Raw genomic sequence first — 26,147 nt, 5'->3', positions numbered from 1 at the left:
TCACTTCTATTACAGTCTGGGTTAGTGCATTTATTAGTTTTATGCCACATGCCAATTTTTCCATTTAGTTTTTTTGGTATTTATAATATGATATAGTTTGATCCAATAATTTATTATGTGTGAATGTGCGTGCGTGCATGCGTGAGTGTTAGAACATGTCTATCTTGTCTTTGGTGCAAACTATTTTTATGAAGGGACATATATCTCCCTTCTGTAGTGACTGATAAATAAGCTACTGTTCCTCTGTGGCGACTACAATTTCAAAAACACATTTGCTTTGATTTTTTTCTCTCTTCTAATAAAACAGTAAGCAAGAGAGATATTAAAATTTGACATGGAATGCCATTAGCTGTCCCTAACCCTAATCCTAACAATTGTCAACAATTAATCAATTCATTAATTAATTTCCCAAATAATTTTTAAGAACATACTGTGTGTCAGATTAGTTACTAGACACTAAGGACATGGTTTTGTATCAGACAGACAAAAAATCCTGCCTTCTTGGAGCTCATAGTTGAGTAGGAAACAAGCTATACATTGGAGAAAGAAATAAAGTATATGTTTCTACGTGTATTTTAAGAATTGATAAATGCTAAGGGGAGAAAATAAAGTGAGGAAGGGGGATAGGAGTTTCCTTGGGGGCATTTTATACAGGTTAACCAAGGAAGGCCTCATTTGAAAGACATCCTTTCAGTAAAGACTTGAAGGAAATGAGGAAGTGAGTCATGCAATCACCTGGGGATAGAGCATCCCAGCCACAGAGATCAGCCATTGCAAAGGCTCTGAAGCAGAAACTTGGCATACATAACAAAGGAATAGCACCCAGACAGTGTGCCAGATGGGAATGAAAGAGTTGTTTTCCCCCTTGTATATGAATAATCCTCCTTAAAGGCAGGAATTTTTGTCTGTCATATGCAACACCATATCCAGGATATGAATACAATTGTATGGAAATATACTTATCAAACTATTATTATTATTTTTAATTTAAAAATATATATTTTATTGATTTCAGAGAGGAAGGGAGAAGGAGAGATAGAAACATCAATGGTGAGAGAGAATACTTGATTGGCTGCCTCTAGCACAATCCAGGCATGTGCCCTGACCTGGAATTGAACTTTGACTTCCTGGTTCATAGGTCAATGCTCAACCACTGAGCCATATCAGCTTATCAAATTATTAAAACCAATTTATGATTTAGCCATACATATGCTTTTTAATTAACTCACTAGAGGCCAGATGCATGAAATTCATGCACTCGGGGGTCCCTCAGCCTGGCTTGTGCCCTCTCACAGTCTGGGTGCCCTCGGGGGATGTCCAACTGATGGCTTAGGCCTGCTCCCCAGGAAGCAGGCCTAAGCCAGTAGTAGGACATCCTTAGTGCTGCCACAGAGCTGGGAGAGGCTCCCACCATGGCCGCTGCACTCGCCAACCATGAGTCCAGTTCAGGGCTTCTGGCTGAGTGGCGCTACCCCTGTGGGAGCGCACTGACCACCAGGGGGCAGCTCCTTCATTGAGTGTCTTCCCCCTGGTGGTCAGTGCATGTCATAGCAACTGGTCATTCCTCCGTTTGATTTGCATATTATCCTTTTATTATATAGGATTGAATAAGATCTAGCAGTAGGTGTGTAACTACTCTGATAACAAAGTAATAGAGCATACACTATTTTGACAGATCTGGAACAACTCATATGATATGAAATTATTTGCTATTTCTATTGTGGGGAAGTCACAGGTACTGATTATATTGCCCTGGACCAGTGCCTGCATTTTTAATGAGAGGAATTGCTAAATTTCAGTTAGAAGTTAGTGAAAAATCAAGATCATTTTCCCCAGTTAAGTTCAAAGACCTCCTGAATTCTCTCCACAGATCCTGCTTTATTAGGTGGAGAGTAGATTAAATGGGGCCCAAAAGAGAATTGGAATGATCTAATGACAGGCTGCTGATGTTTCTGGTGTTGTCCTGCCTGCATTGCAATAGGCACTCCTGGAACTCCCTGCTTCTTTTTTGGGCTCTGGATTTAAACAAAATAATAGCTTATCTTTTTTTCTCTAATGATAAAAATATTTTCATTGTAGGAAATTGAAAAACTGAAAAATATAAAGAAAAAAGTAGATTCTCCCAAATCCCACTACTCAAAGATAAACATTGGTAACATTTTAGTAAATACTCTTCCAGACATTTTTGTTCCAATACACATTCAATTTAACTGTATACCTTCTTTTTCTTTCTTTCCTCCTCCTCCTCCTCCTCCTCCTCCTCCTCCTCCTCCTCCTCCTTCTTCTTCTTCTCTTTTACAATTTACATATTGGTGGGATTAGTTGGTCCCTGTAGCCACTAATATCACTCCCCAGTCGTACCCAGGTGAAAAACATTCTGAGTTTTTCTTAAATTATTCAAATCTATATAATTACATCTTTTTGAACAGCTGCTAACTTTTTTCTTTTTTGAACTCAAATATATACGCATTTCCCTAGTTTTATACTTATATATTGTTTTCACAACAATGATTTTAAAGGCTGCATAAGTATTCCAATGTTTGTTGTTAATATATCCTCATTGTATAACTAGTCCACATTGTAGCTGTATAACTAGGTGAGCATTTAAGTGGTTTACAGTGCTTCAGGGAACATTTCTATTTATCTTTGCAACTTTTTGCAATTTCTTCTTTAGGAAAGTTCCTAGAAAAGTAATTTTGGTAATAGGCTATACACATTTAACATTTTGATACTTATTGCAAAACTGCCCTCCAGAAAAGTTGCAATAATGTGTACTCCTACCAACAGTGCACAAAGAGTGTCTGCTTTGTGGATCTTGCCAACTTGAGGTTTTGTTAATCTTTTAACCTTTGCCAATCTGATAAATGACAAAACATCTATCTTGATGTAATTTGCATTTCTTTGAGGTTGAATATCTTTTTATGTGTTTATTGGCTATTTATATTTCTTCCTGTGTAAATTGTCAGATCATGTCCTTTGCAGATTAATTTGCTAGAACATTTTTTTTAAAGAGCTCTTTTTATGTAGATATGTTAACTCTTTATCCATTACATATGTTGAAAATATATTTTTCTAGTCTGTGGTTTGTCTTTCAACCTTGCTTTTAGTGCCATTCACATTTTAATTTTTATGTTGTAAAACTTATCATTATTTTTCCTTTTTGATTCTGGTTTTCAGATCATGTTTAGGTCTTGCCATTGTGTTTATAAAATATTCACCCACATTTTCTTTTAGAAATCTTATGACTCAGTTTAATCTTTGATTATTTTGGCAAATGAAGTGAAACAGTGATCTAGTTTTATTTCTTAAAATAGCTATCTAGTTGTTTCAATATTTTTCTAGAACAACTCTTTTCCCCACTAACTGAATAATTTCTCTATATATTTGGGTCTGTTTATGGATTCTGTCTTGTTCCCTTTACCTGCATTATTACCATACAATTTTACTTATAGAGTTTTAATATCTGCTAGAACAAGCCCCTCTCCTTTATTCCATTATTACTTTCATTTTTAGAATTTTCCTGACTACAATTGCATATTTATTCTGAAAGTGTTTTTCTTCTTTTAACAAGGTATAATGTTACCTTATTATCGAATATGCATTCTTGGTTGCTTACTCTCTTTTTAACGCATTCTATTAATGAGAATCTTAATAAGCTCTCATTAGAGTCCAGTCTGTTCACCTGCCTTATGTACTAAGTATTTCACCATTACTGCATTAATTTGAATGGGAAGGAGCAGAAAATTTGTAGATTATTCTAGGGTAAGGGAAAGTAATTTCCAGCATATTGAGTGCCACTTAATGGAATTGTACTAGTCATTCTTGCATATCCTCCTTAATATACGCCTTCTTCTTTTATTATCGTCTTTCATCTTTTCTCCCCTTTTATTTTTTTTTCAGTCTCTTTTATTTTCAGTTACTTGTAACATCTAGGTGGCCATCTAGATAAAAAACAAAAACATTGGAGATATTCATACAACATTAGGGTTTTCACCCTTTTTGCATACGGTATTTGCCTTTATTCACTGGCATTTTTAATGTAGTGGTGTCAGCTCAGTAGCTCTGACTTTGGAGTTATATTTACAATCAGTATTAGTCAATAGAGTCACTTGATTCCTGTCTGTCTTATTTAATCTCGGAGAATATAATATCCATTCTCCTATAGACATTGTTAATCACTAAGTGCTCAAAGATGTATGTGAAAGGACCTCTAGGCTTGAGAGTGGAGGTCTAATTATTGCCCTATTCGTTCATCTGTTCATCCATGAACAAAGAAGTTATGGGAGAACCAGATGCCTGGGTGGGATGATGGAACTTGGGATTCCCGAGTTTGCCAACCAGTAAATTATAATGGGAACTAATATTTGTTAAGTATCTACTGTATGTCAGCCACTGTTCTAAATGCTTTATGTGCACTAATCCATTGAACCAGAAGCGTACAACTACTTTTATTCCCATTTTACAGATGAGGAAATTGAGGTACTGAGATTCTAAGTAGCTAGCACCATATCACACAGTATGTGATGCATGAGGAGTCAGTCAGTCTACTATGGGATGCTCTATTGCCCCTTTTGAAGATTGTGAGATGAATACCAAATTGCATGATGAAAAAGAAAGGGATTAATAGCAGCGCTTTCTCTGTTTTCCTTTTTTACTTCATTCTACTATGTAGTATAGGTGTAGAAAATTTTGAAGAGGGGAAAGAAATTATGTTAGAAACCCCATCTTTTGCATGATAAATAGTGACTGACTCTGAGACACTCAGGGTCAGGAGGGAACTGTTAGTTTTCAGAATTGAAGTAACAATCTCCCTTCTTCATGCTATTAACCAGATTCACACATGGCTTGATTGAGGTACACAAGGCTTAATAGGGTGGCCTGTTAATGTTTTGATTTTGGGATGTTCAAATTTGGAGGCATTGTGGCTTAACACTGTTGTTTCTGAATGGTGATTTTAGTACAGGCCAATTCCTTGGTTGCAAGCATTACCCACAAATTTAGCTGCAAACAGATTTACTTATCGTAATATATATTCTGCTCCAATTCCTAAAAACCATTTGTTAGGAGAAGGGTGAGAATCCTGCCCTTATTGTGAGCCTGTTGGAGAATCATTAGTTTCCTTTAGTATTGGCAAGGGCAGGGCAGCAGAAAAGGTCTTGAACTGCAGGTTTTTAAAAAAATATATTTTTATTAACTTTTTACAGAGAGGAAGAGAGAGGGATAGAGAGTTAGAAACATGGATCAGCTGCCTCTTGCACAGCCCCTACTGGGGATGTGGGGTACATGCCCTTGACCAGAATCCAACCTGGGACCTTTCAGTCCACAGGCCGATGCTCCATCCACTGAGCCAAACCGGTTTCGGCAAACTGCAGGTTTTTTTTTTTCTGTCTCAACTTCTGATGTTCCTGAACTTTGCTGTTCTTAACTAACCAGTGGGCAACATTGTTTACTTCTTCCCCCCTCTCTTTTCCCCTTCCCTCCATCTCTCCTATTTTTTTCCTTTGAAGGCCTGCTCTCCCTTTTCCTATTACTCTGGCCATCCGCAATCTTCCCTCAATAATTCTTACAATTCCTTACTCTCAGTGATTCTCACCCGGGTCCTCTGCACAGCATCTCCAGGGCCTAACTAGACTGCGCCTCAAGGTTTCGGCTTTGCGGTAGAGGTAAAGGCCAAATGGGCGTGGCCTTTGATTGACATCCCTGTGGGGGGCGGAGCTTCCCACGCTTCTGTGCGCATGCGCGGTGGCGGTGGCTGTAGCTGCCGGCATTTTGTGGATAGCGCTGGTTGAAGGGCGTCCTGAAGAGGACCTTTGCATTTCGGGGTGCGGTGAGTGGTTTATTGGGTAGGAAGGGTAGAGGAGGGTCATGTACAGGTGAGTTGGGTAGTCTTTAACTAGCAAGATGATGTGGTCATGAGGTCAACACTTTTTAGAGTCTCCCTAAGGCAGTGCTTTTAAACCAAGGATGTGTAGTTGACTCCGAGTCTGAGGTGAAGGAAGATTGGCCAGAGGCAGGGTTTTGGACTTGGGTAAATATAGGAAGTGGTTCAGGGACCACTGAAGGCGGGAAATAGTAGTTGTGGAAGTTTGGGTGTGAAGGATCTACATTCCGTTGGAGCCCTAAGGTTAGTGACCTTTGGAGGGCGGTTGGTGACCTTTGGGGAAGGGGCGGCGGGAAGCTGGCGGCTCTAGCTGGGTCTGTGAGGAGGGGTAGGAGAGGCCAGTGCGTAAATGGATGCTTTCAACTTTGGGCCATTTGTGGGGGGAATTTTGAACCAATTAGGAGACAATGAGCATGAGACCAATCACAGTGTACCCCAGCATGGTTTCCCGCCTTGCCGGGCAGATTACAGTAAGAAAAGAGATGGCTGAAAATTTCCACAGGCCGTGCTCAGGTCGCTGGCCCTGCCCCTCATTAACTACTACTTCTGAGTTTTAAAATTTCCTCAGCATTTTCCCCTTTGAATAAAAAGTAACTGGAGCCGAAACCGGTTTGGTTCGGTGGATAGAGCGTCGGCTTGCAGACTGAGGGGTCCCAGGTTTGATTCCGATCAAGGGCATGGACCTTGGTTGAGGGCACATCCCCAGTAGGGGGTGTGTAGGGGTGTGTGCAGGAGGCAGCTGATCGATGTTTCTCATCGATGTTTCTTTTTAAAAAAATATACATTTTATTGATTTTTTACAGAGAGGAAGGGAGAGAGATAGAGAGCTAGAAACGTCGATTAGAGAGAAACATCGACCAGCTGCCTCTTGCACACCCCCTACCGGGGATGTGCCCGCAACCAAGGTACATGCCCTTGACTAGGATCGAACCTGGGACCTTTCAGTCCATAGACCGACGCTCTACCACTGAGCCAAACTGGTTTTGGCTCTCATCGATGTTTCTAACTCTCTATCCCTCTCTCTCTGTAAAAAAATCAATAAAATATATTAAAAAAAATAACTGGAAAATTTTTGAAATAAATGTATTGAGAAACAGGAGTATATAGGAGAGAATATTAAAATATTTTCTTTATTTCATAGACCTGAACCAGAGAATTAGAAATGGACGATGTTGATTTTCAATGCATGGACTTTAAAGGTATATAGCTTTACATGGTAGTAAAGAAATGTCAAACTGTTTGCTTCCTTATTTAAGATCTTCTCAATGTATTTTGTTTCCAAATTTTATCTCTTTGGAGTACCATGTTTTTTCATGAATGTATCAGAAAAACAATGTAGATGTTTCGAAGCTAGTGGAAGGAAACATAATTCAAAATTCACAGTTTTCTCAGGGTTTTTATGGCATGCAAAATAAATTGGTTTAATGTACTTAATGAGTTAAAAGTACATTAAAAAATTACTGCAAGATCCTGAAGTGCCTTTTGATAATCATCAGTGAAAAATAAGTTATATCCTGTGTAGTTGTAGGTTTAAGTACATTTTATTGTATCTTTATTCTTTTGAAAATTGGTAATCCATGTAGGGTATTTATGGGAAATTATTTTTTTAAATTTTTTTATTTATTTATTAAATTATTATCTGTGTACATATTTTAACATTGCTTATGGGAAATTCTTAATAAACAAGAGCAATTTGATTGATTAGGATACCAGATTCCTCAGCCATGCCAGATATGGAAGAGTTTATTTATTTTAATTAAAATATTTTTTATTGGTTTCAGAGAGGAAGGGGGAGTTAGAGAGAGATAGAAATATTAATCATGAGAATCATTGCTCAGCTGCCTCCTGCATGCCCCCCACTGGGGACAGAGCCCACAACCTCGGCATGTGCCCTGACCTCCTGGTTCATAGGTCAATGCTCAACCTCTGAGCCATACCAGCCGGGCAAATATGGGAGAACTTATGATATTTCCTCTTTTTATTTTCCGGGGACATTATTAGACTTGTGATACATTCACATTCACATTCACATTCACATAAAAAGGAAATATATTGTACCCAGGGTGGCTATAAATCTATGATTTAAAAAGCTTAGGTCAGCCCTGGCTGGTTTGGCTTTGGATAGAGCATAGGCCTGTGGACTGGGGGTTCCCAGGTTCCATTCCAGTCCAGGTCACATGCCCAAATTGTAGGCTCAGTCCCCAGTGGAGGGCATATATAGGAGGCAGCCAATCAATGATTCTCTCTAATCATTGATGTTTCTATCTCTCTCTCCCCCTCTTCCTTCCTCTCTGAAATCAATAAAAATTTATTTAAAAAAATAAATAAAAAGCTTAGGTCAGTGTTTTCTTAGTGCTTGTCATTTTACTTATTATTATTTATTATCATTATTTTGATTGATTTTAGAGAGAGAGGAAGAGAGAGGGAGTGCGAGAAAGATACATTGATTTGCTGTCCCACCCATTCATGCATTCATTGGTGGTTTCTTGTATGTACTCTTACTGGGGATCGAACCCACAACCCTGGCATACCTGGATGATGCTCTGACCAATTGAGCTACCTGGCCATGGCAATACTTGTCATTTTAAAACAATAACAACAAAGCCCACTACCACCTGCCTTAAATTTTAATTTAGGATATAGTAATTTAAAGATATAAATATGGATTAGGGATTATGAGTTTTAAGTATATGTTTTTGAGACTTTCTATTTACATAAATATTTGAAGCACACAGACCAGTATAGAGAATAATATAATGAACACCAGTGTAAGTTTTATTGAATCTAACAGTTTTCCATATGTTTCAGATATTTCAAGTTTCAGAGACCTAAAAGATTACATATACTAGTTTTTCATCTGTAAAAATTTTATATAACTTGTATCATTTTATGTGATTCCCCCTCCCCCCCAATTTGTTTTTGTTTGCTCAGTATTATGTTTTGGATGTTTACCCATATAAATATTTTACCTCTAGTTCATTTATTTCCACTGCTGATTAGTAACACTACATTGAATATAAATATACCACAATTCCTTTATTCAGTCTCTCTTATTGGATATATGAGTGTTTCAAATAGTTGCTATTGCAAATAAAAGCATAGCAATGAATATTGTGCTTCAGAGAGTTTAGTGGGAGGTTTCAAACATTTTTGCCCACCGCCCATGGCAAGGAAATGCACTATATCAAAAATTTAATGAAACAGTTTCACCCTTATTATACATAGCAGTTCAGTACAGTATTTTTTGTTCTATGGTTTTTATTAAAAAATGCTGGTTATAATGCACTAAATTGATTTTATTTCTTTAAAAAAATATATTTTATTGATTTTGTTCAGAGAGGAAGGGAGAGAGAGAGAGAGAGTTAGAAACACCGATGAGAGAGAGTCATCAATCAGCTGCCTCTTGCACACCCCCTACTGGGGATATGCCCGCAACCAAGGTACATGCCCTTGACCGGAATCGAACCCGGGTCCCTTCAGTACCCAAGCCCATGCTCTATCCATTGAGCCAAACCGGTTTCTGCTGATTTTATTTCTTGAGTGCTTATGGGTGAGGCTCTAGTACAGTGCTGTCTAATTGAAACATAGTGGACACAATTTTACTTATGGATATATATATCCATATATATATATATATATATAATTATATATGTAATTTTATATATATAATTATATATATAATTGATTTCAGAGAGGAAGGAAGAGAAAGTGATGGAAACATCAATAATGAGAGAGAATCATTGACTGGCTACCTTCTGCATACTCCCCCCTCCCCTGTCACCCTGGGGATCGAGCCTGCAACCCAGCACCCCAGGCATGTGCCCTGACTGGGAATTGAACGTTGACCTCCTGGTTCATAGGTCAACACTCAACCACTGAGCCACACCGGACAGACCAATTTTATATTTTCTAGTGGCCACATTAAAAAAGGTTAATCAGATGAAATAAATTTTAGCAATATAAATTATTTAGTTCAGTATATCCAAAATATCCTTTCAACATGTAATCAGTATAAAAGTTATTAATGAGATAGTTTATAATTTTTGAATCAGAGTTTGAAGTCCTGTATGTGTTTTACACTTAAAGTATATCTCATTTTGGAATTGCCTCATATCAGGCGATCAGTAGTAAATAAATATGTGGCTAGTGGCTACCCTATAGTGGTAGTGCTGTTGTAGGGTATACATTTAGATGGAACTGATGAATGTGAAACTGCCAGGTGAAAAGCTATCAGCATCTTTATGAATATTGTCCCAAATAGTTTTAACAATTTATACTCTTTTTCCCTATACACTTGCTAATATTCAATATTGTCATACTTACAAAAATTTTGCAAATATGAAGGGTGTTGTTTTGAAATTAACATTTTATTTTGGAATAATTTTAGATTAATAGACAAGTTTCAAAGGTAGTGCAGAGTTCACATATACCCCTTAGCCAGTTTAATTTTCCCTGATGTTATAATCTTACCTGAGTGGTTTTATTTTTAAAATGTTTTTTAAAATTTATTTTAGAGAGAGAAACATCAATTGGCTGCCTCCTGTATGCCCCCTACTGGGGATTGAGCCTGTAATCCAGGCGTGTGCCCTGACCAGGAATTGAACCATCAACCTGTTGGTGAATGTGATGATGCCCAACCAGCTGAGCCATACCAGTCAGGGCCATGGGTATTATTTTAATTTGCATTTTCATGGTAACTATTGAAGTTGGTGTATTTTTATGTTTATTGGCCATTTGAGTTTTCTTTTTTTTGTATATATAATCTTTTAGTCAAGTTTTATAAAAATGAATCACAAAAGGCCCATGTGATGGCCCTAGCCTATTTTCTTCATTGCGAAAATTGACATAACATCCATCTTTTTTATACCAACAATTTCAATCAATTCAATGAAAATGGCCAAGAAGGAGTGGAAATTTGTCCAAGTCAGTGGCCGGCAAACTCATTAGTCAACAGAGCCAAATATCAACAATAGAATGATTGAAATTTCTTTTGAGACCCAAACTTTTTAAACTTAAACTTCTTCTAACGCCACTTCTTCAAAGTAGACTCACCCAGGCTGTGCTATTTTGTGGAAGAGCCACACTCAAGGGGCCAAACAGCCGCAAGTGGCTTGCGAGCCGCAGTTTGCTGACCACGGGTCTAAGTTATACCCATTGGGGCTAAGTGTAGTTCCTTTCCTGTTTGTCAGCTCTTCAACTATTTAAAGTCTAGACCCAGTGCATGAATTTGTGTACTAGTGGGGTCCCTTGGCCTGGCCCGTGGCATCGGGCCAAAACTGGCTCTCTGACATCCCCTGAGGGGTCCTGGATTGTGAGAGGTTCATAGGCCAGGTTGAAGGACCCCACCAGTGCACAGTCAGGGCTGGGGAGGAACAAGGGAGGGCTCCAGGGCATGTCTGGCCCATCTTGCTCAGTCCCCGATCGGCTGGACCCCAGCTGCAAGCTAACCTATTGGTAAGAGCATTTGCCCCCTGGTGATCAGTGCACATCATAGTGACTGGTCAGCCAGTCAGCTCTCTTTCCCGTGGTGGTCAGTGCATGTGATAGCAAGTGGTTGAGTGGCCTTAGCATATCATTAGCATATTACACTTTGATTGGTTGGATGGATAACCAGATGACCAGACACTTAGCATATTAGGCTTTTATTATATAGGCTAGGATATTTATGTTCCCTGGGAAATTTCTTCTTCTGATTAAGCATTCTCAGTTTCCTTTCTCATTCCTCATATTACATGGTTTCTATCATTTTGTGTGCTGTTCTCTGAACATGCTCTATTCTTTTCATGTTATTCCTTACAGTGTGGTACCCAGAGCAGAACACAAATTAATCTTCTTTTTAGGTATAGGAGTGATCATCATTCTCTTTAGATAATGATCTAGCTAAGATTGAGGTTTGAGGGGGGGGGGGTTAAGGCAATCATGCCACACTAGTGACTAATTTGACCATTTTGCTTGTAAAAGACCTTTTTTTTCTTTTCTTCTTTTTTCTTTTACTATAGGCTGTTATTAAGCTACATCTTGGTTTATCTTTGAAAATGACCCATGTGCACTTGAGAAGAATGTATATTCTGTGGCTTTGGGGTGATATGTTCTGAAGATGTCAATTAATTCCATCTGGTCTAATGAGTCATTTAGGATTTTATTAAACTTTTGACCTCTTTTGTAAGGAGGTTCTATTTTATATGTACTATGTTTCATTTACACTAGTATAGAGGTAAGAAACCACAAAGACAGTTGAATCAACTTAGATTTCTTTCTTCTTTCAGATACCTCTTTGCTAAGATTTCTTTCTTCTTTCAGATATCTCTTTGTTAAAATGTACTCAGACTAGCTAATCCACTTCAGCCTTCCAACTGTATTGTTCTAGTGTACCTACTGCATTCTCAACTTTTCCACATATTGTTTCTGGTCTTATTTAAATGTGAATATACTAGGAAAGTCTTGGGTAAGTCTTCCAGTGCTTAGTACACTGTTAACACTTAGTAAACAGAAATTATTAAGTAAAGTTTATATAGATAGAAATAGCCGTTGGCAGCCACGGTATTAAAACAAACTCAATCTTGCCAAAACCTGTTTGGCTCAGTGGATAGAGCATCAGTCTGCGGACTAAAAGGTCCCAGGTTTGATTCCGGTCAAGGGCATGTACTTTGGTTGTGGGCACATTCCCAGTGGGGGGTGTGCAGGAGGCAGCTGATCGATGTTTCTCTCTCATCGATGTTTCTAGCTCTCTGTCTCTCTCCCTTCCTCTCTGTAAAAAATCAATAAAATATATTTAAAAAATAAGCAAAAACAAACAACAAACAAACAAACTCAATCTTAGCTGAATAGAAGATTCTTAGTCAAGAACAGCAGGACTCAGCTACAAAGGGGTAACAGGATGTAATGAGAATAAAATAGTAATTGTACATATAGATACTTTATAAAGTAGACGATTAAGGATAGAATTGGATGAATTGGCAAATTGAGTTTGGTTATGGGCCTTACATTTACCGGAGTGTGAAAGATACAGAATATAGCCAAAACCAGTTTGGCTCAGTGGATAGAGCGTTGGCCTGCGGACTGGATGGTCCCGGGCTTGATTCTCGTCAAGGGCATGTGCCTTGGTTGTGAGCGCATCCCCGGTGGGGGGTGTGCAGGAGGCCGCTGGTCGATGATTCTCTCTCATCGATGTTTCTGGCTCTCTGTCCCTCTCTCTTCCTCTCTGTGAAAAATCAATAAAATATATTTTAAAAAAAGATACAGAATATATAGATTCATTGCAACTTTTACACAAAGTGCATTTAGTTGAGAGGACTGAATTGTGGTTCTTTTGAGATATTCCTTTTACTAATACAGATTTTTCAGTGTCAGTATAATTCTCTCTGATAGTCTCTAAAGTTTAGTGCCCTGAACATGACTGGATGTGTTTCCTCACCAGAATCAAGCTAGAAATAAGTTTTCTCTAGTGCTTGAGCCAGTTCTGTCCAGGGCAAGAAAGAATAGCAGTATTGTGGGGTATAGAGGAGGTTGGTTTGGAATGAAGTCATACTGGCCATCAGATTTGTAATTTAATATGCTAGAAGCATACTGTAGGCACTGTTGAGCTTTGGAGCTGTATCATTTCTGCTTTTCATGATTTTCATTGAGTTAGACTGTCCTGCATCATTTCCAAGTTGCCCTCCAGGCCCAAGATGTTGCTCAGAACTACAGTATACTGCTGTGAATAGTTCTCTAGGAACTATAGTGCATGCAGTTCCATATGACTTCTGCATTATTACTTGCTACTTGGGTTTTCTTGTACCATTCCCAGCTGGTCAGTTGGAGTCTCCTGAATGTCATATAAAATAAATGATTATTTCTCTGGTCATCGATAGAAAGTATGATTTACAACGTGACTTTAGTCTGTTTGCCATGCCTTTTTGCACTTTTGGATATTTTGGCTGCCCTCATTCAAACCAGCCTCTGCTGGAATAGTTTTTCTTAGCTCACAATTAGAATTATAGTGTAGCACTCTGAATGGTGGTGGCTCATTTCTTCTCTTCTTGCTGTTTTACAGTTGTCTCACAGTCCTGGCATGTCACTTATTCCAGGCTCTTCCTGGAATAGTATAAGATTTCAAATTAGAAAGCCTAAGTTCAAGTCCTAGCTGCTACTTTCTTTGTGTCACCTTTGAGAAGTTACTGCACTTTGTTAAATCTCATCAGATCCCACATCTTATAAAATAAAAGTATCTCCCTTACAGAATAGATTGATAATTAAATGAGGATGCATATGAAAAGCTTTGTGAGTATAAAGCACTATGCAAATTTTAATTTTATTGTCATTTTTGGTTCTTTTCTCACTGAGGAAGTTGCAGATAATCATTGTGACTGGGAGTAAACTCATGAATTGACCCTTGTAGGTTTTTTAACTGCTTTGGCTTCTGAATGATTGGGTTGATGGAAGTCACAGGGAGAGACTTGGCAGGACTATATTGATAGATATTTTTCCATATTGTAGCAGAAGCTCCCATCTTCAAGTACAGGGAAAATGCTTATTTTCTATTATACTGTGCCTGCAGTGCTGTCTACCTAATCAGAATTAATTGGTATTGATTAATACAGTTGTCTCAATAGTGGGACTCCCCACTCCTAGTGTTAACTAGGATGAATCTCATTTAAATTATATTGACTGAAATAATGTTATAAATCAGTTTATTTCAGTAACCAGGAAGATAATTTAATAATTTCTTTAAAAATGTATAATCTTGCTAGATATAACCCTAATATAACATGTTTTCAGATCTCAGGAATAGGCTATATACTGAATGGCCAGATTATTATGATCTCTGAATGCATAATAATCTGGCCACTCAGCATATATATATGTATATATTAGAGGCCCGGTGCATGGGTGCATGGGTGGTGTCTAACAAGCCTGGCCAGGGGTAAGGGACATGGGTGGTTGGCTGGCCTGCCTGCTGGTCGAACTCCTGTTGAGGGGAAAATTTGCATATTAACCTTTTATTATATAGGATATACACTGAGTGGCCAGATTATTATGTGTTTAATCTAGCCACTCAGTGTATTTATAGGAGTTTCTAACTGAGCTTCTGCCAGAAGCAAGTCTCCTTCATAATGTAACTCAACCATTCAGCTATGTGATCTCTACTAGTTATTGAGCTTTGCTGACTGCATTTTACCCTAAAGATCTTCAGTGCTGTCATTGCTTCAGCTAGTATTAAATTGCTCAAGTGAATAACATTGAAAATACGTTTTGAAAGGACCAGAATTATTTTGACAAAGAATGAATTATATTAAACACTAAGAGAACATGCACAAATTAAAATTAATGTCTTTGGATAAAAAAACTATGGTACATCTACACAATGGAATACTATGCTGCCATAAAAAATAAGGAATTCTCATCATTTGCAGCAACCTGGATGGAATTGGAGAACATCATGCTGAGTGAAATAAGCCAATCAATGAAAGAGAAACACCACATGACCTCACTCATTTATGGATAATAAAGAACATTATAAACTGATGAATCAAAAGATAGATATAGAGACAGTAAAGCAACAAGCAGACTGTCAAATTACAGCAGGTAGGGTAAGGAGATCTGGGGGAGATAATAGATCAACCGAAGGACTTCTATACATGCATATAAGTACAACCAATGGACACAAAACTCTGGGGAGGGAGGGTATGTATGGGAGAGGGGGCAATGTTAAAATATATACACAGATAATAATTTAATAAAAAATGAAAAAAAATTAATGTCTTCACAGTCTCATATACTCTGTGACCAGAAGTTATAATTGATATTCTACTAAAATATTTTTGGAATTTTTTAAAAGCAAGTGAAAAAAATTTACATTTTTTCTTTTCAAAAATATTTCAAGACAGCTATTTTTAAACAATATTTGGGTTTTTAAAAGCATCATTTTTAAAGCTTTGCTAATTTTTAAAATTGAGGCATAATTGATATGTAACATTAGATTAGTTTTAGGTGCACATCATAATCTATACTAATAAAAAGGTAATATGCTAATTAGATTGGACATCTTCCGGACATCTTTTAGATATCTTCCCGACGTCCCTCTAGACAAAGCCACGGTGGCAGGGGCTGAGGCAGAGGCAGTTAGGGGTGATCAGGCCAACAGGGGAGAGCAGTTTAGGGGGCAATCAGGCAGCAGGGGAAGAGCAGTTAGGGGACAGGCAGGCAGTTGAGTGGTTAGGAGCCAGCAGTCCCAGATTGCTAAAGGGATGTCTGACAGTCGGTCATCCCCCAAGGGGTCCTGGATTGGAGAGGGTGCAGGCCAGGCCTCTAGTCCTATATAATAAAAGCCTAATATGCTAAGTGTCTGGTTGTCTGGTTGTCTGTTCAATCAATTGAAGTGTATTATGCTAATGATATGCTAAGGCCATTCAACCTCTTGCTATGATGTGCACTGACCACCAGGAGGTAGACGGTCGACCAGTCACTATGATATACACTGATCACCAGGGGGCAGACATTCTGACTGGTAGGTTAGCTTGCTGCTGGGGTCCAGCCTATTGGGACTGAGCCAGATGGGCTGGACATGCCGTGAGCCCTCTCGTGGCCCCTCCCTAGCTGGCCAACCTCCTGCGTCCCTGCCCAGCTCCGACCATATACTGGTGGGGTCCCTTGGCCTGGCCTGCACCCTCTCCCAATCTGGGACTGCTTGGGGGATGTCTGAGAGCTGGTTTCAGCCTGATCCCGCAGGCCAGGCTGACGGACCCCACTGGTGCACAAATTCGTGCACTGGCCTCTGGTGGTTTTATATTTATACTAGAGGCCCAATGCATGAAATTCTTGTAAGAGGAGGCCGGGCTTCCCTCCAACTGTTGGCAGGCACTTGGAACCTGGGCTTCCCTTGCAGCCCCAGCTTCACTTGGAAGGTGGTCTGGAAGGACGTCTGGTCTAATTAGCATATTATGCTTTTATTATTATAGATATATTGTGAATGATCACCACAGTAAGTCATCATCATAGTAGTTAACACCCATTACCATACATAGTTACAAAAGTTTGTTTTTTTGTGATGAGAACTTTTAAGGTTTGCTCTCTTAGCAACTTTAACATATGCAGTAGAGTAAAATTATTTTTAAAAAATATGTTTTTATTTACTTTAAGGGAGAAGAAGGGAGCGGAAGAGAAAGATAGAAATATCAATGAGAGAGAAACATCAACATCCATTGGCTGCCTCCTGCACGCTCCCCACTGGAGATTGAGCCTGCAACTCTGGGAATTGCACCAGGGACTTCTTTGTGTATGGGTTGATGCTCAACTACTGAGCCACACTGGTTGGGCTTCAGTAGAGTTAACTAAAGTTGCCATTTTGTACATTACATCCCCATGAGTTATTTATTTTATACCTGGAAATTTGTATCTTTGACTTCATTCACCTGTTTTGTCTACCCTGACTCCTGGTTAAAATCAGTCTATTCTCTGTATCTGTGAGCTTGTTGGTTTTTTGCTTGTTTTAAGATTTCACATATAAGTGAGATCATATGGTATTTGTCTTTCTCTGGCTCATTTCAGCTAGCATAATGCCCTCAAGGTCCATTATGTTGTCACAAGTGGCAAGATTTCGTTCTTTTTTAATGACTGAATAATATTCTATTGCATATATTTAGCACATTTCCTTTTTAGAGATTTTTAAAATTTATTTTAGAGGGAAAGGGAGAGGCAGATAGAAACATTGACATCAACATCGATCGGCTGCCTTCTGCGCAACCCCTGCTGGAGATCAAGCTTGAAATCCCAGGATGTGCCCTGACCAGGATTCATCTGGGATCTCTTGGCACATGGGTCGATGCTCATCCAAGGTCAGGCCACATGTCTTTCTTTTTTTCTTTTTTTTTTGTTAATCATCATCTGAGGATATTTTTTCATTGATTTTTTAGAGAGAGTGGAAGGGAGAGACAGAGACAGAGAGTGAGAAAAACATCAATGTGAGAGAGACACATCAATTGGTTGCCTCCTGCACGAGCCCCAATGAGGGCCAGGATTGAGCCTGTAACCGAGATACATGCCCTTGACTATAATCAAACTCAGGACTCTTAAGTCTGCAGGCCAACCCTCTATCCACTAAGTCAAGTCAGTTAGAGCCACCTTTCTTTTTTTATTTATTATTTATTTATTTATTTATTTATTTATTTATTTATTTATTTTTAACTCATAGTTTTTTAAAAAAAATATATTTTATTGATTTTGTACAGAGAGGAAGGGAGAGAGATAGAGAGAAACATCGATGAGAGAGAGTCATCGATCAGCTGCTCTTGCACACCCCCTACTGGGGATATGCCCACAACCAAGGTACATGCCCTTGACTGGAATCGAACTTGGGACCTTTCAGTCCCCAAGCCGATGCTCTATCCATTTAGCCAACCGGTTTCGGCCACCTTTCTTTTTTTAACCAAATTAAATTTATTTGGGTGACATTGGTTAGTACATTACGTGTTTCAAGTATATAATTTTGTAATATGTCATGTGTATATTGTAGGTTTACAGCAGTGAATACATGAAATACAATTTATTCTGTATTATTATTTATTAATTACTATATTATTTGCTATATGAACAACTATAAAACTACTTTTTACCTCACCTTGTTTTTTTAAATATGTTTTTACTGATTTTTTTTAGAGAGAGAGAGAAACATTGATGATAAACATCAACTGGCTGCCTCCTGCACGCCTCCTACTGGGGATCTAGCCCACAATCCAGGCATATGACCTGACTGGGAATTATACCAGAGACCTCTTGGTGCATGGGGTGGAGTGCAATCCACTGAACTACACCAGCTGGGTGCCACCTTGTAGTTCAAGCAAGGGCTATAATATATATGCCTTTTAGCCTAATATTTACCTAATCTTAGAAGAATCAATATACTTAATATGTCTCATGAATTTATAGGAGTAAAAAAGTTAGAGATTATTCTCTTTGTATATATATCTTATCACCTTTTGGGTACAAAATATTTTTTGTTTTTCCTAATACCACTGCTCATGCATTTGGTACTAAAGATTCCATGAGCTGTAAAAAAAGATTTGACTATATTTGAACATAATTTGCTTTGTGAAGTCTTTATAAGAATCTAGTTTTTGATGTTTAAGTGAAAATTTTTCATTTAGCAGGTTTATTGTTAATTGTAGTGGTTTAATAGCAGCTTAAAATATTTTTCAGAAGGTACCCATAGTATTTTTATGAATATTAACAACATTTTGCTAGTTGATGCTCAGAAATATTTTAAAAATCACAGATATCTAGATATAAAGATCTCTGTTACATGAGTTTTGAAAAACCTCAATTTTGGTAATATAAAAGGCATCAATTCTGATTCTATGTCAAGCTTAGGTTTACGGAATTCTATGTCCTAGTAAGATTTAGCTTGGAGTCTGGAACTCAGATTGTGTAAAAAATGATGACATCATTTGTACAGATTCAGTAACTGGCTAATGTCACTAATTAGGCATGTCATTTTCATTTATCTTTATTGTTGAAAATATTACAGATATCCCCTTTATTCTGTTGATCCCCTCCTCCTCACTTCTGTACCCTCTCTTGGCCTTCACCTCACTATTGTCTGTGTCAATGGGTTATGCATGTATGCAAATAAGTTATTTGGTTGATATCTTTCATCCCTCCCCTTCCCTCTGAGAATTGTCAGATTATTGCATGCTTCCATGCCTCTGGATCTATTTTGTTTGTTAGAGCATGTCATTGTTTTTTCTCTTAAAGTAAGGTCAAGACTTCAGAGACAGGCCGAAACTGGTTTGGCTCAGTGGCAGAGCGTCGGTCTGTGGACTAAAAGGTCCCGGGTTCGATTCCAGTCAAGGGCATGTACCTTGGTTGCGAGCACATCCCCGGTGGGGGGGTGTGCAGGAGGCAACTGGTCGATGTTTCTCTCTCATCGACGTTTCTAGCTCTCTATCTCTCTTCCTTCCTCTCTGTAAAAAATCAATAAAATATATTTAAAAAAAAGACTTCAGAGACAGGATAAGTTAGCTATGTCTGTCTAATGCTTGAAAATATTAATAAGTATTTCAATTTGACAAGGTACATATGTAAGTTTTCCTTCAGAATGTCTACATTTTCTAGTTTTGAAGACATTGTTAATTTCTATTTTGTAGTTTTAAGATGACCTATAATAACATTACTATTTGTAAAGCATTTTACTTTTGAGAATGAGAGTAATGATTGTTAGAAATAAATGATTTCCGGGGAATAGAAATTTCATTTGAAAATTGTACTCCACTTTTAGCTTAAAATAATTTTTTCTCTAGTTTGGTTTTACTCTTAAGGTCATTCAAAGTTTTGTCATGTTATATTCACTTGACAAACTATCTAGGGACTGATTTCAAAATGATTTGCTACTAGGGTGATAATTCATAGTACTTTTGCCATCCATTGTTATTTCAGAAATTATTCAAAACCTGATTGTAAAAGATAGTTCACCTGTCATACATGAGGCAATTGATAGACTGTTCATGGACATAGCAAATATCAACAGGGAATCTATGGCTGAAATACAGGATGCTCAGGTTGGTATAAAAGTAATTTTGATAAATTTAAAAAAATATTTATTGTTTAGAGTATTATAGATGTCCCCTTTTGTACCCCTATTGTCCCCCTCCACCCAGTTCCCAACCCGCCCCAGGCCTTCACTGCCCTACTGTTTGTGTCTATTGATAAGATCTTTGGTTAATCTCTTCCCATCCCCCCTCCCCTCTTCCCTCTGAGATTCATCAGTCTATTCCATGCTTCCATGCTTCTGATTCTATTTTATTCGCCAGTTTATTTTGTTCAGTAGATTACTTGTTCATTTATTTTTATTTTTAGATTCAACTGTTTAATGTATTTCTTGCCATTTTATTGTTCATATTTTTCTCTTAAAAAATACCTTCAACATTTCATGTAATACTGGTTTGGTGGTGATGAGTTCCTTTAGCTTTTTCTTGTTTGTGAAGCTCTTTATCTGACTTTCAATTCTAAATAAGAGCTTTGCTGGGTAGAGTATTATTGGTTGTAATTCCTTGATATTTATCACTTTGACTATTTCTTTTTTTTTAATTTTTTAAAATAAATTTTTATTGTTCATATTATTACAAATGTTCCTTTCCCTCCCTCCCCCCCATTGCTGTCCTCCACCAGGTTCCCACCCCACCCTCTGCCCTTTTCCCACCCCCCATTGTCCTCATCCATAGGTGCACAGTTTATGTTCAGTCTCTTCCCACATCCCCCTCTCCCCTTTTCCCAAAGAATCGTCAGTTCACTCCCCTTCCATACCTCTGATTCTATTATATTCACCAGTTAATATTGTTCATCAGATTTTCTTTTTAATTTCCTTGGTTTTTAGATTCACTTGTTGATAGTTACGTATTTGTTGTTCATAATTTTTATCTTTATTTACTTTCTCTTCTGAAAGAACCCCCTTCAGCAATTCATATAATTCTGGTTTGGTGTTGATGAACTCCTTTAGCTTTTTTTTTTTTATTAGTGAAGCTCTTTATCTGGCCTTCAATTCTGAGTGATAACTTTGCTGGGTAGATTATCTTTGGCTGTAGGTTCTTACTATTCATCACCTTGAATATTTCTTGCCATTCCCGTCTGGCCTGCATGGTTTCTGTTGAGAAATCAGCTGACAATCTTATGGGTGCTCCTTTATAGATAAGTAACTACCTGCTTTTTTCTTGTTGCTTTTAATATTCTCTCTTTGTCTTTTGCTCTTGGGATTTTAATTATGATGTGTCTTGGTGTGGTCCTCTTTGGATTCCTTTGTTTGGGGTTCTGTGCGCTTCTTGGACTTGTAAGTCTGTTTCTTTCACCTATGCCGCCATCTTGGTTTCTCTTCTATTTATGTTGTATATCCTTTTAATTGATTTGTGGATATTGAATCAGCCTTGCAAACCAGCTAGAAATTTGCTTGATCATGATGTATCATCTCTTTAATGTATTGTTGAATTCAGTTTGCTAATATTTTGTTGAGGATTTCTAAATCTATGTTCATCAGGGATATTGGCCTATAATTTTTTTTGTAGTGTCTTTGTCTGGTTTTAATATTAGGGTAATGCCGGCTTTCTTAGATGAGTTTAGGAGCATACCCCTTCTTTAATTTTTTGGAATTGTTTGGGGGGGATGGTTATTAATTAGTATTTGAATGTTTGCTAAAATTTGCCTGTTAAGCTATCCGTTTCAAGGTTTTTGTTTGTTGGAAGGTTTTGATTATTGATTCTATCTCATTAGCAGTTACTGGTCTGTTTGTATTTCTCTTTCTTCCTGATTCAGCCTTGGAATATTGTATGTTTCTAGGAATTTATCCATTTCTTCCATGTTGTGTGATCACTATTTTAAGTAGTTAAGTATTATTCCTTGTAGTGGATTTGTCATTATCCATCTATGTGTTTCTTTATTATTGGATAATTATATTATCCCTAATTTTCATTATTGTAAATAGTAATATGAAGAACACTAGTGTAAAATTTATCCCCTCAACATTTAGATTACATCTGTATGCTAGAATCTCAGAAATGCAATTAATGGGTCAAAACATATGATTTTTGTTGGCTGTTTTTGTTTTGTTTTGTTTATTAACATATTGTCAAATTGCTTTGAAAAAATGGTAGTTTCTTTAAGATGTTTTACTCTAGTTGTTTACTTTCCCCCCTAAATACCATTTCTTTCTCTGGGAAATTTGGAGTCAAATATTAACTCCATGTGTTTTTGATGAAACAAATCAAATGATCCTTCATGTGAAAGTCATCATTAGGTCAGCTGTGGCATGGGTTTACTATGTGAGAGAGATGGAGATGAGAATGAAAATTAGCCCCAGAATAGTTAGGTAAATAACAACAATGCTAAATAAAAAATCTAGTTCATTAGAAAAATGTGGAAATGTAGGTAAGAAAAGTGATACTAGAGAATATAAAATTAAAATACAATTGTGCTCCTTCAATGTATATATAATAGTTTTTTTTGCTTATCCAGTTAGTATTCCTATCTACCAATATGTTTATTAGGACTAATTATTTTCTTCAGAGGTCCTTGCCAGAAACCAGCCTGTGCACATTTTTTAAAAAAAAATCCTCACCAGAGGATATTTTTCCACTGAGTTTTAGAGAGAATGGAAGGAAAGGGTAGAGACAGAGAGAAACATAAATGTGAGAGAGACACATCGATTTCTTGCCTCATGTGCTCACCCTGACCAGGGCCGGGAATCCAGCCTGCAACTGAGGTATGTGCACTTGACTGGAATTGAACCTGGAACCCTTCCGTCCGCAGGCCAATGCTCTATCCATTAAGCCAAACTGGGTAGAGAAGATATACATTTTTTTGTGTCTTCATTTAATCCTTGAGACACTATGAAATTGATTTATTTTTGCATCTGATAGAAAGATAAACCCCAGAAGAAGGTTCTAGAAACTTTGCTCTCTACTCTCTACAAAACATAGTAAAACAATAAATTTTATCATTTGAGTATATATTCTTTATTTAGGACTTTGACAGGTACTATAAATTTTATAAGACATGATCTTTGATATCAAGGAGCCTAGTTTGGAAATAAAATAACAACTAAAATAAAGAATAAATGATGTACAACAGCATAACTAATTGCTCAATTATGTGAAACTCAATCAATATTGGAATTCAAGGAAGAGAGAGATCATTGTAGACCAGTAATTGCTGAAGGTGTTATGGATGTTCTTGGCGAGAATGAAGTAGATTTGAGTTATGTAAAGGGAATGGGAGGATATATATCAGGTAAAGCCAACAGTATGAATAAAGGTGCATAGAATAAATGGACAAGTTGTGTTTATGAGACAGTAAGATAATTATTGTAACAGTGGCTAAGTTTTGGGGATGAAAGATAGAATATGACTATCAATAGATTATGGAGGGCCCATAAGTGACCCACAATAGTCACAGAAGCATAAAACATACAAGGAAGAAAATATTGTTGGAGATGGACAGTATTTTAACTGGCTAAGAAAATGTTTCTCTTGTCTAGGTTGAAGAAATGGCTATAAACCTGTGGAACTGGGCAGTTACCAAGAGAGTCGGTTTGGTTATAAGTAAAGAGCAGAAAGCTAAATGTATGTATATATTTTGTGACTCATTGTGAGAAATATTCTTATTACTAATATAAATCAGGTTATGGTCCAGCAATTGAAATAATATTTTGACAAGTTCTTAGTTGGAAATTTGTTAAAATAAGACTAAGCAAAACAACCCATAAACAGTGGTTTCTCAAGCAAAGAGCCTTCCTTGGTTTTATGATTTTTACAAAATTAGCTCCATATTTAAAAAAGTTTAAAAGCTTTACTGCAAGAAATAGGCTGGTGGTAAACAACAGAGATGATTAAAGGGTGGGAAAATGAGAACTTGAGGGAATGTTAAAAGACATGGAATTTCTTTGGAGAAGAGGTGATCTGGATTCTGAAGGGCCATCAAATAGTAGTTTTCTCTTTCCATTGGAAATATAGAAAGAATAATGTTGCTATATGAGAGATTTGGATTTAAAATATCTGTAATGACTAGTTTCTTCATGAGGTTGGTTGATTAACATTGTACTGAGAAAAATTAAAGAAGTTTTTTTTCCTACCTAAGAGCAAATAACAAAACAAAAAACACAAACCAAGCTCATCTGCTTGAATGCATTAAATTTGGTTCACTGGCAAAGTTCTAGTGCTTAAGCTAAATGGGCAGGGTTTAGTGTGCTCACAGTAACTGATTTCCAACAAGGGTAGTGACAATGTAATTTTGGAAATTATTTTGCCCAATTATAAAGGATACATTGAGGCAGTAGTCAATAGGTAAATGTCTGGACTGGTTAGCTTTGTAAAGATAAATGAATTTTATCTGTATGTAACAAAATTTATTACCAAGTATTTATCTTTATAAACCAAAACTACACAACTTTAGTATAAGTATAGAGTAATTAATGACTAATAAAGTCAATAATATACTTATTAGTCCACTCCTCTATTAGGATGTTTTTAAAGACTAGTTCTATCTTTTTAACTCAGATAAAGGTTGAGATCATTGCTCCTAGAAGCCTTAGTTCCTGTAGTTATAGGGGAGGGAATAGTTACAATAGAAACTTATCTGTGGAGAAACTTATTAATACAATGAACTGTGTTAGATTAAAATGCATTAATTCTAAACTACCATTTTGCATTTCAAGGAACATTGCTCTAGCTGTTTTTCACTGCTGGTCAAGTATTAGGTCTAGTAATAATTAATGTCGTTTTCTAATACTTTTTTTAAAATCGAATTTATTTAAACAATACAACAAAATTTAATCAACAATATAGTTGCCGTTGTTTTCTACTACTTGTGCCCAATGCTCAGGAAGCATTTTAATCCCTCTGTTGTAAAATTCTTGTGATTTTGATGCAAAAAATTCGGTCAATGCATTTTTGAGGCATTCTTCATTATTAAATTTTTTTCCAAGAAGAAAGTTTTGCAAAGAACAAAACAAATGGTAATCGGAAGGGGCAATATCAGGAGAATATGCAGGTTGAGGGAGAACTTCCCATTCCAACTGGCGCAGTTTTTCAGCAGTGATTCTTGCAGTATGCGGTCGTGCGTTATCGTGGTGAAGAATAACACCCTTCCGATTAATCAGCGCGGGTTCTTTTTCTCTTAAAGCTTGGGCTAACCTTTCCAATTGGGCACTATACACTGCACTTGTAATGGTTTGGTTACATGGTAAAAGTTCATAATGAAGAATTCCTTTAAAATTCCACCAAACACACAACATCACTTTTTTTGCATGCAAGTCAGGTTTTGGCGTGGGCTGCGGAGCCTCATTTTTGTCCAACCATTGAGGCCGCCTTTTCAAATTAACATACAGCACCCATTGTTCATCTCTGGTAACAATTTGCTCTAAAAACGGCAAACGGTTTTGACGAGAGAGGAGCGAACTGCAAATTGTGACTCTTTGATTACGGTTGTTGTCGGTCAACCCATGAGGAACCCATTTTCCAAACTTTTGGACTTTGCCAAGTGCACGCAATTGATTGGAAATTGTTTTTTGTGAACAATTTAAAGTTGTCGCAAGCTCTTGTTGGGTAATTTGAGGATTTTGCACCAAAAGAGCTTGAAGAGCTTCTTGATCAAAATTGGACACACGGCCTCGACCACTCTTGTCATCTAACAAAAAATTTCCCTCGCGAAATTTCTCAAACCAACGCTGGCATTTTCTGGCGCTAACTGCATCTTGGCCAAGAGCACTACAGATGTTTTTTGCAGCCTCACTTGCTTTTCTTCCTAA

General features: G+C 37.3%; 1 protein-coding gene across 1 annotated transcript in view; it reads left to right on the top strand.

Annotated features, from left to right (window-relative positions):
• The first annotated feature begins 20,011 nt into the window (after positions 1 to 20,011).
• Positions 20,012 to 26,147, top strand: part of TEX11 (testis expressed 11) — a 285,049-nt gene continuing 278,913 nt past the window's right edge. The window contains exons 1-3 of the mRNA XM_045571903.1: positions 20,012 to 20,036; positions 20,267 to 20,415; positions 23,880 to 23,964. Of these exons, the coding sequence (XP_045427859.1) occupies positions 20,012 to 20,036; positions 20,267 to 20,415; positions 23,880 to 23,964 (259 nt within the window). The remainder of the gene's footprint in view (positions 20,037 to 20,266; positions 20,416 to 23,879; positions 23,965 to 26,147) is intronic.

Source organism: Pipistrellus kuhlii, unplaced genomic scaffold (assembly GCF_014108245.1).
Source record: "Pipistrellus kuhlii isolate mPipKuh1 unplaced genomic scaffold, mPipKuh1.p scaffold_m20_p_40, whole genome shotgun sequence".
NCBI classification, from domain to species: domain Eukaryota; kingdom Metazoa; phylum Chordata; class Mammalia; order Chiroptera; family Vespertilionidae; genus Pipistrellus; species Pipistrellus kuhlii.
The sequence above is the reverse complement of the archived record's forward strand: the minus strand, read 5'-3'. Positions and strand labels throughout refer to the sequence as shown.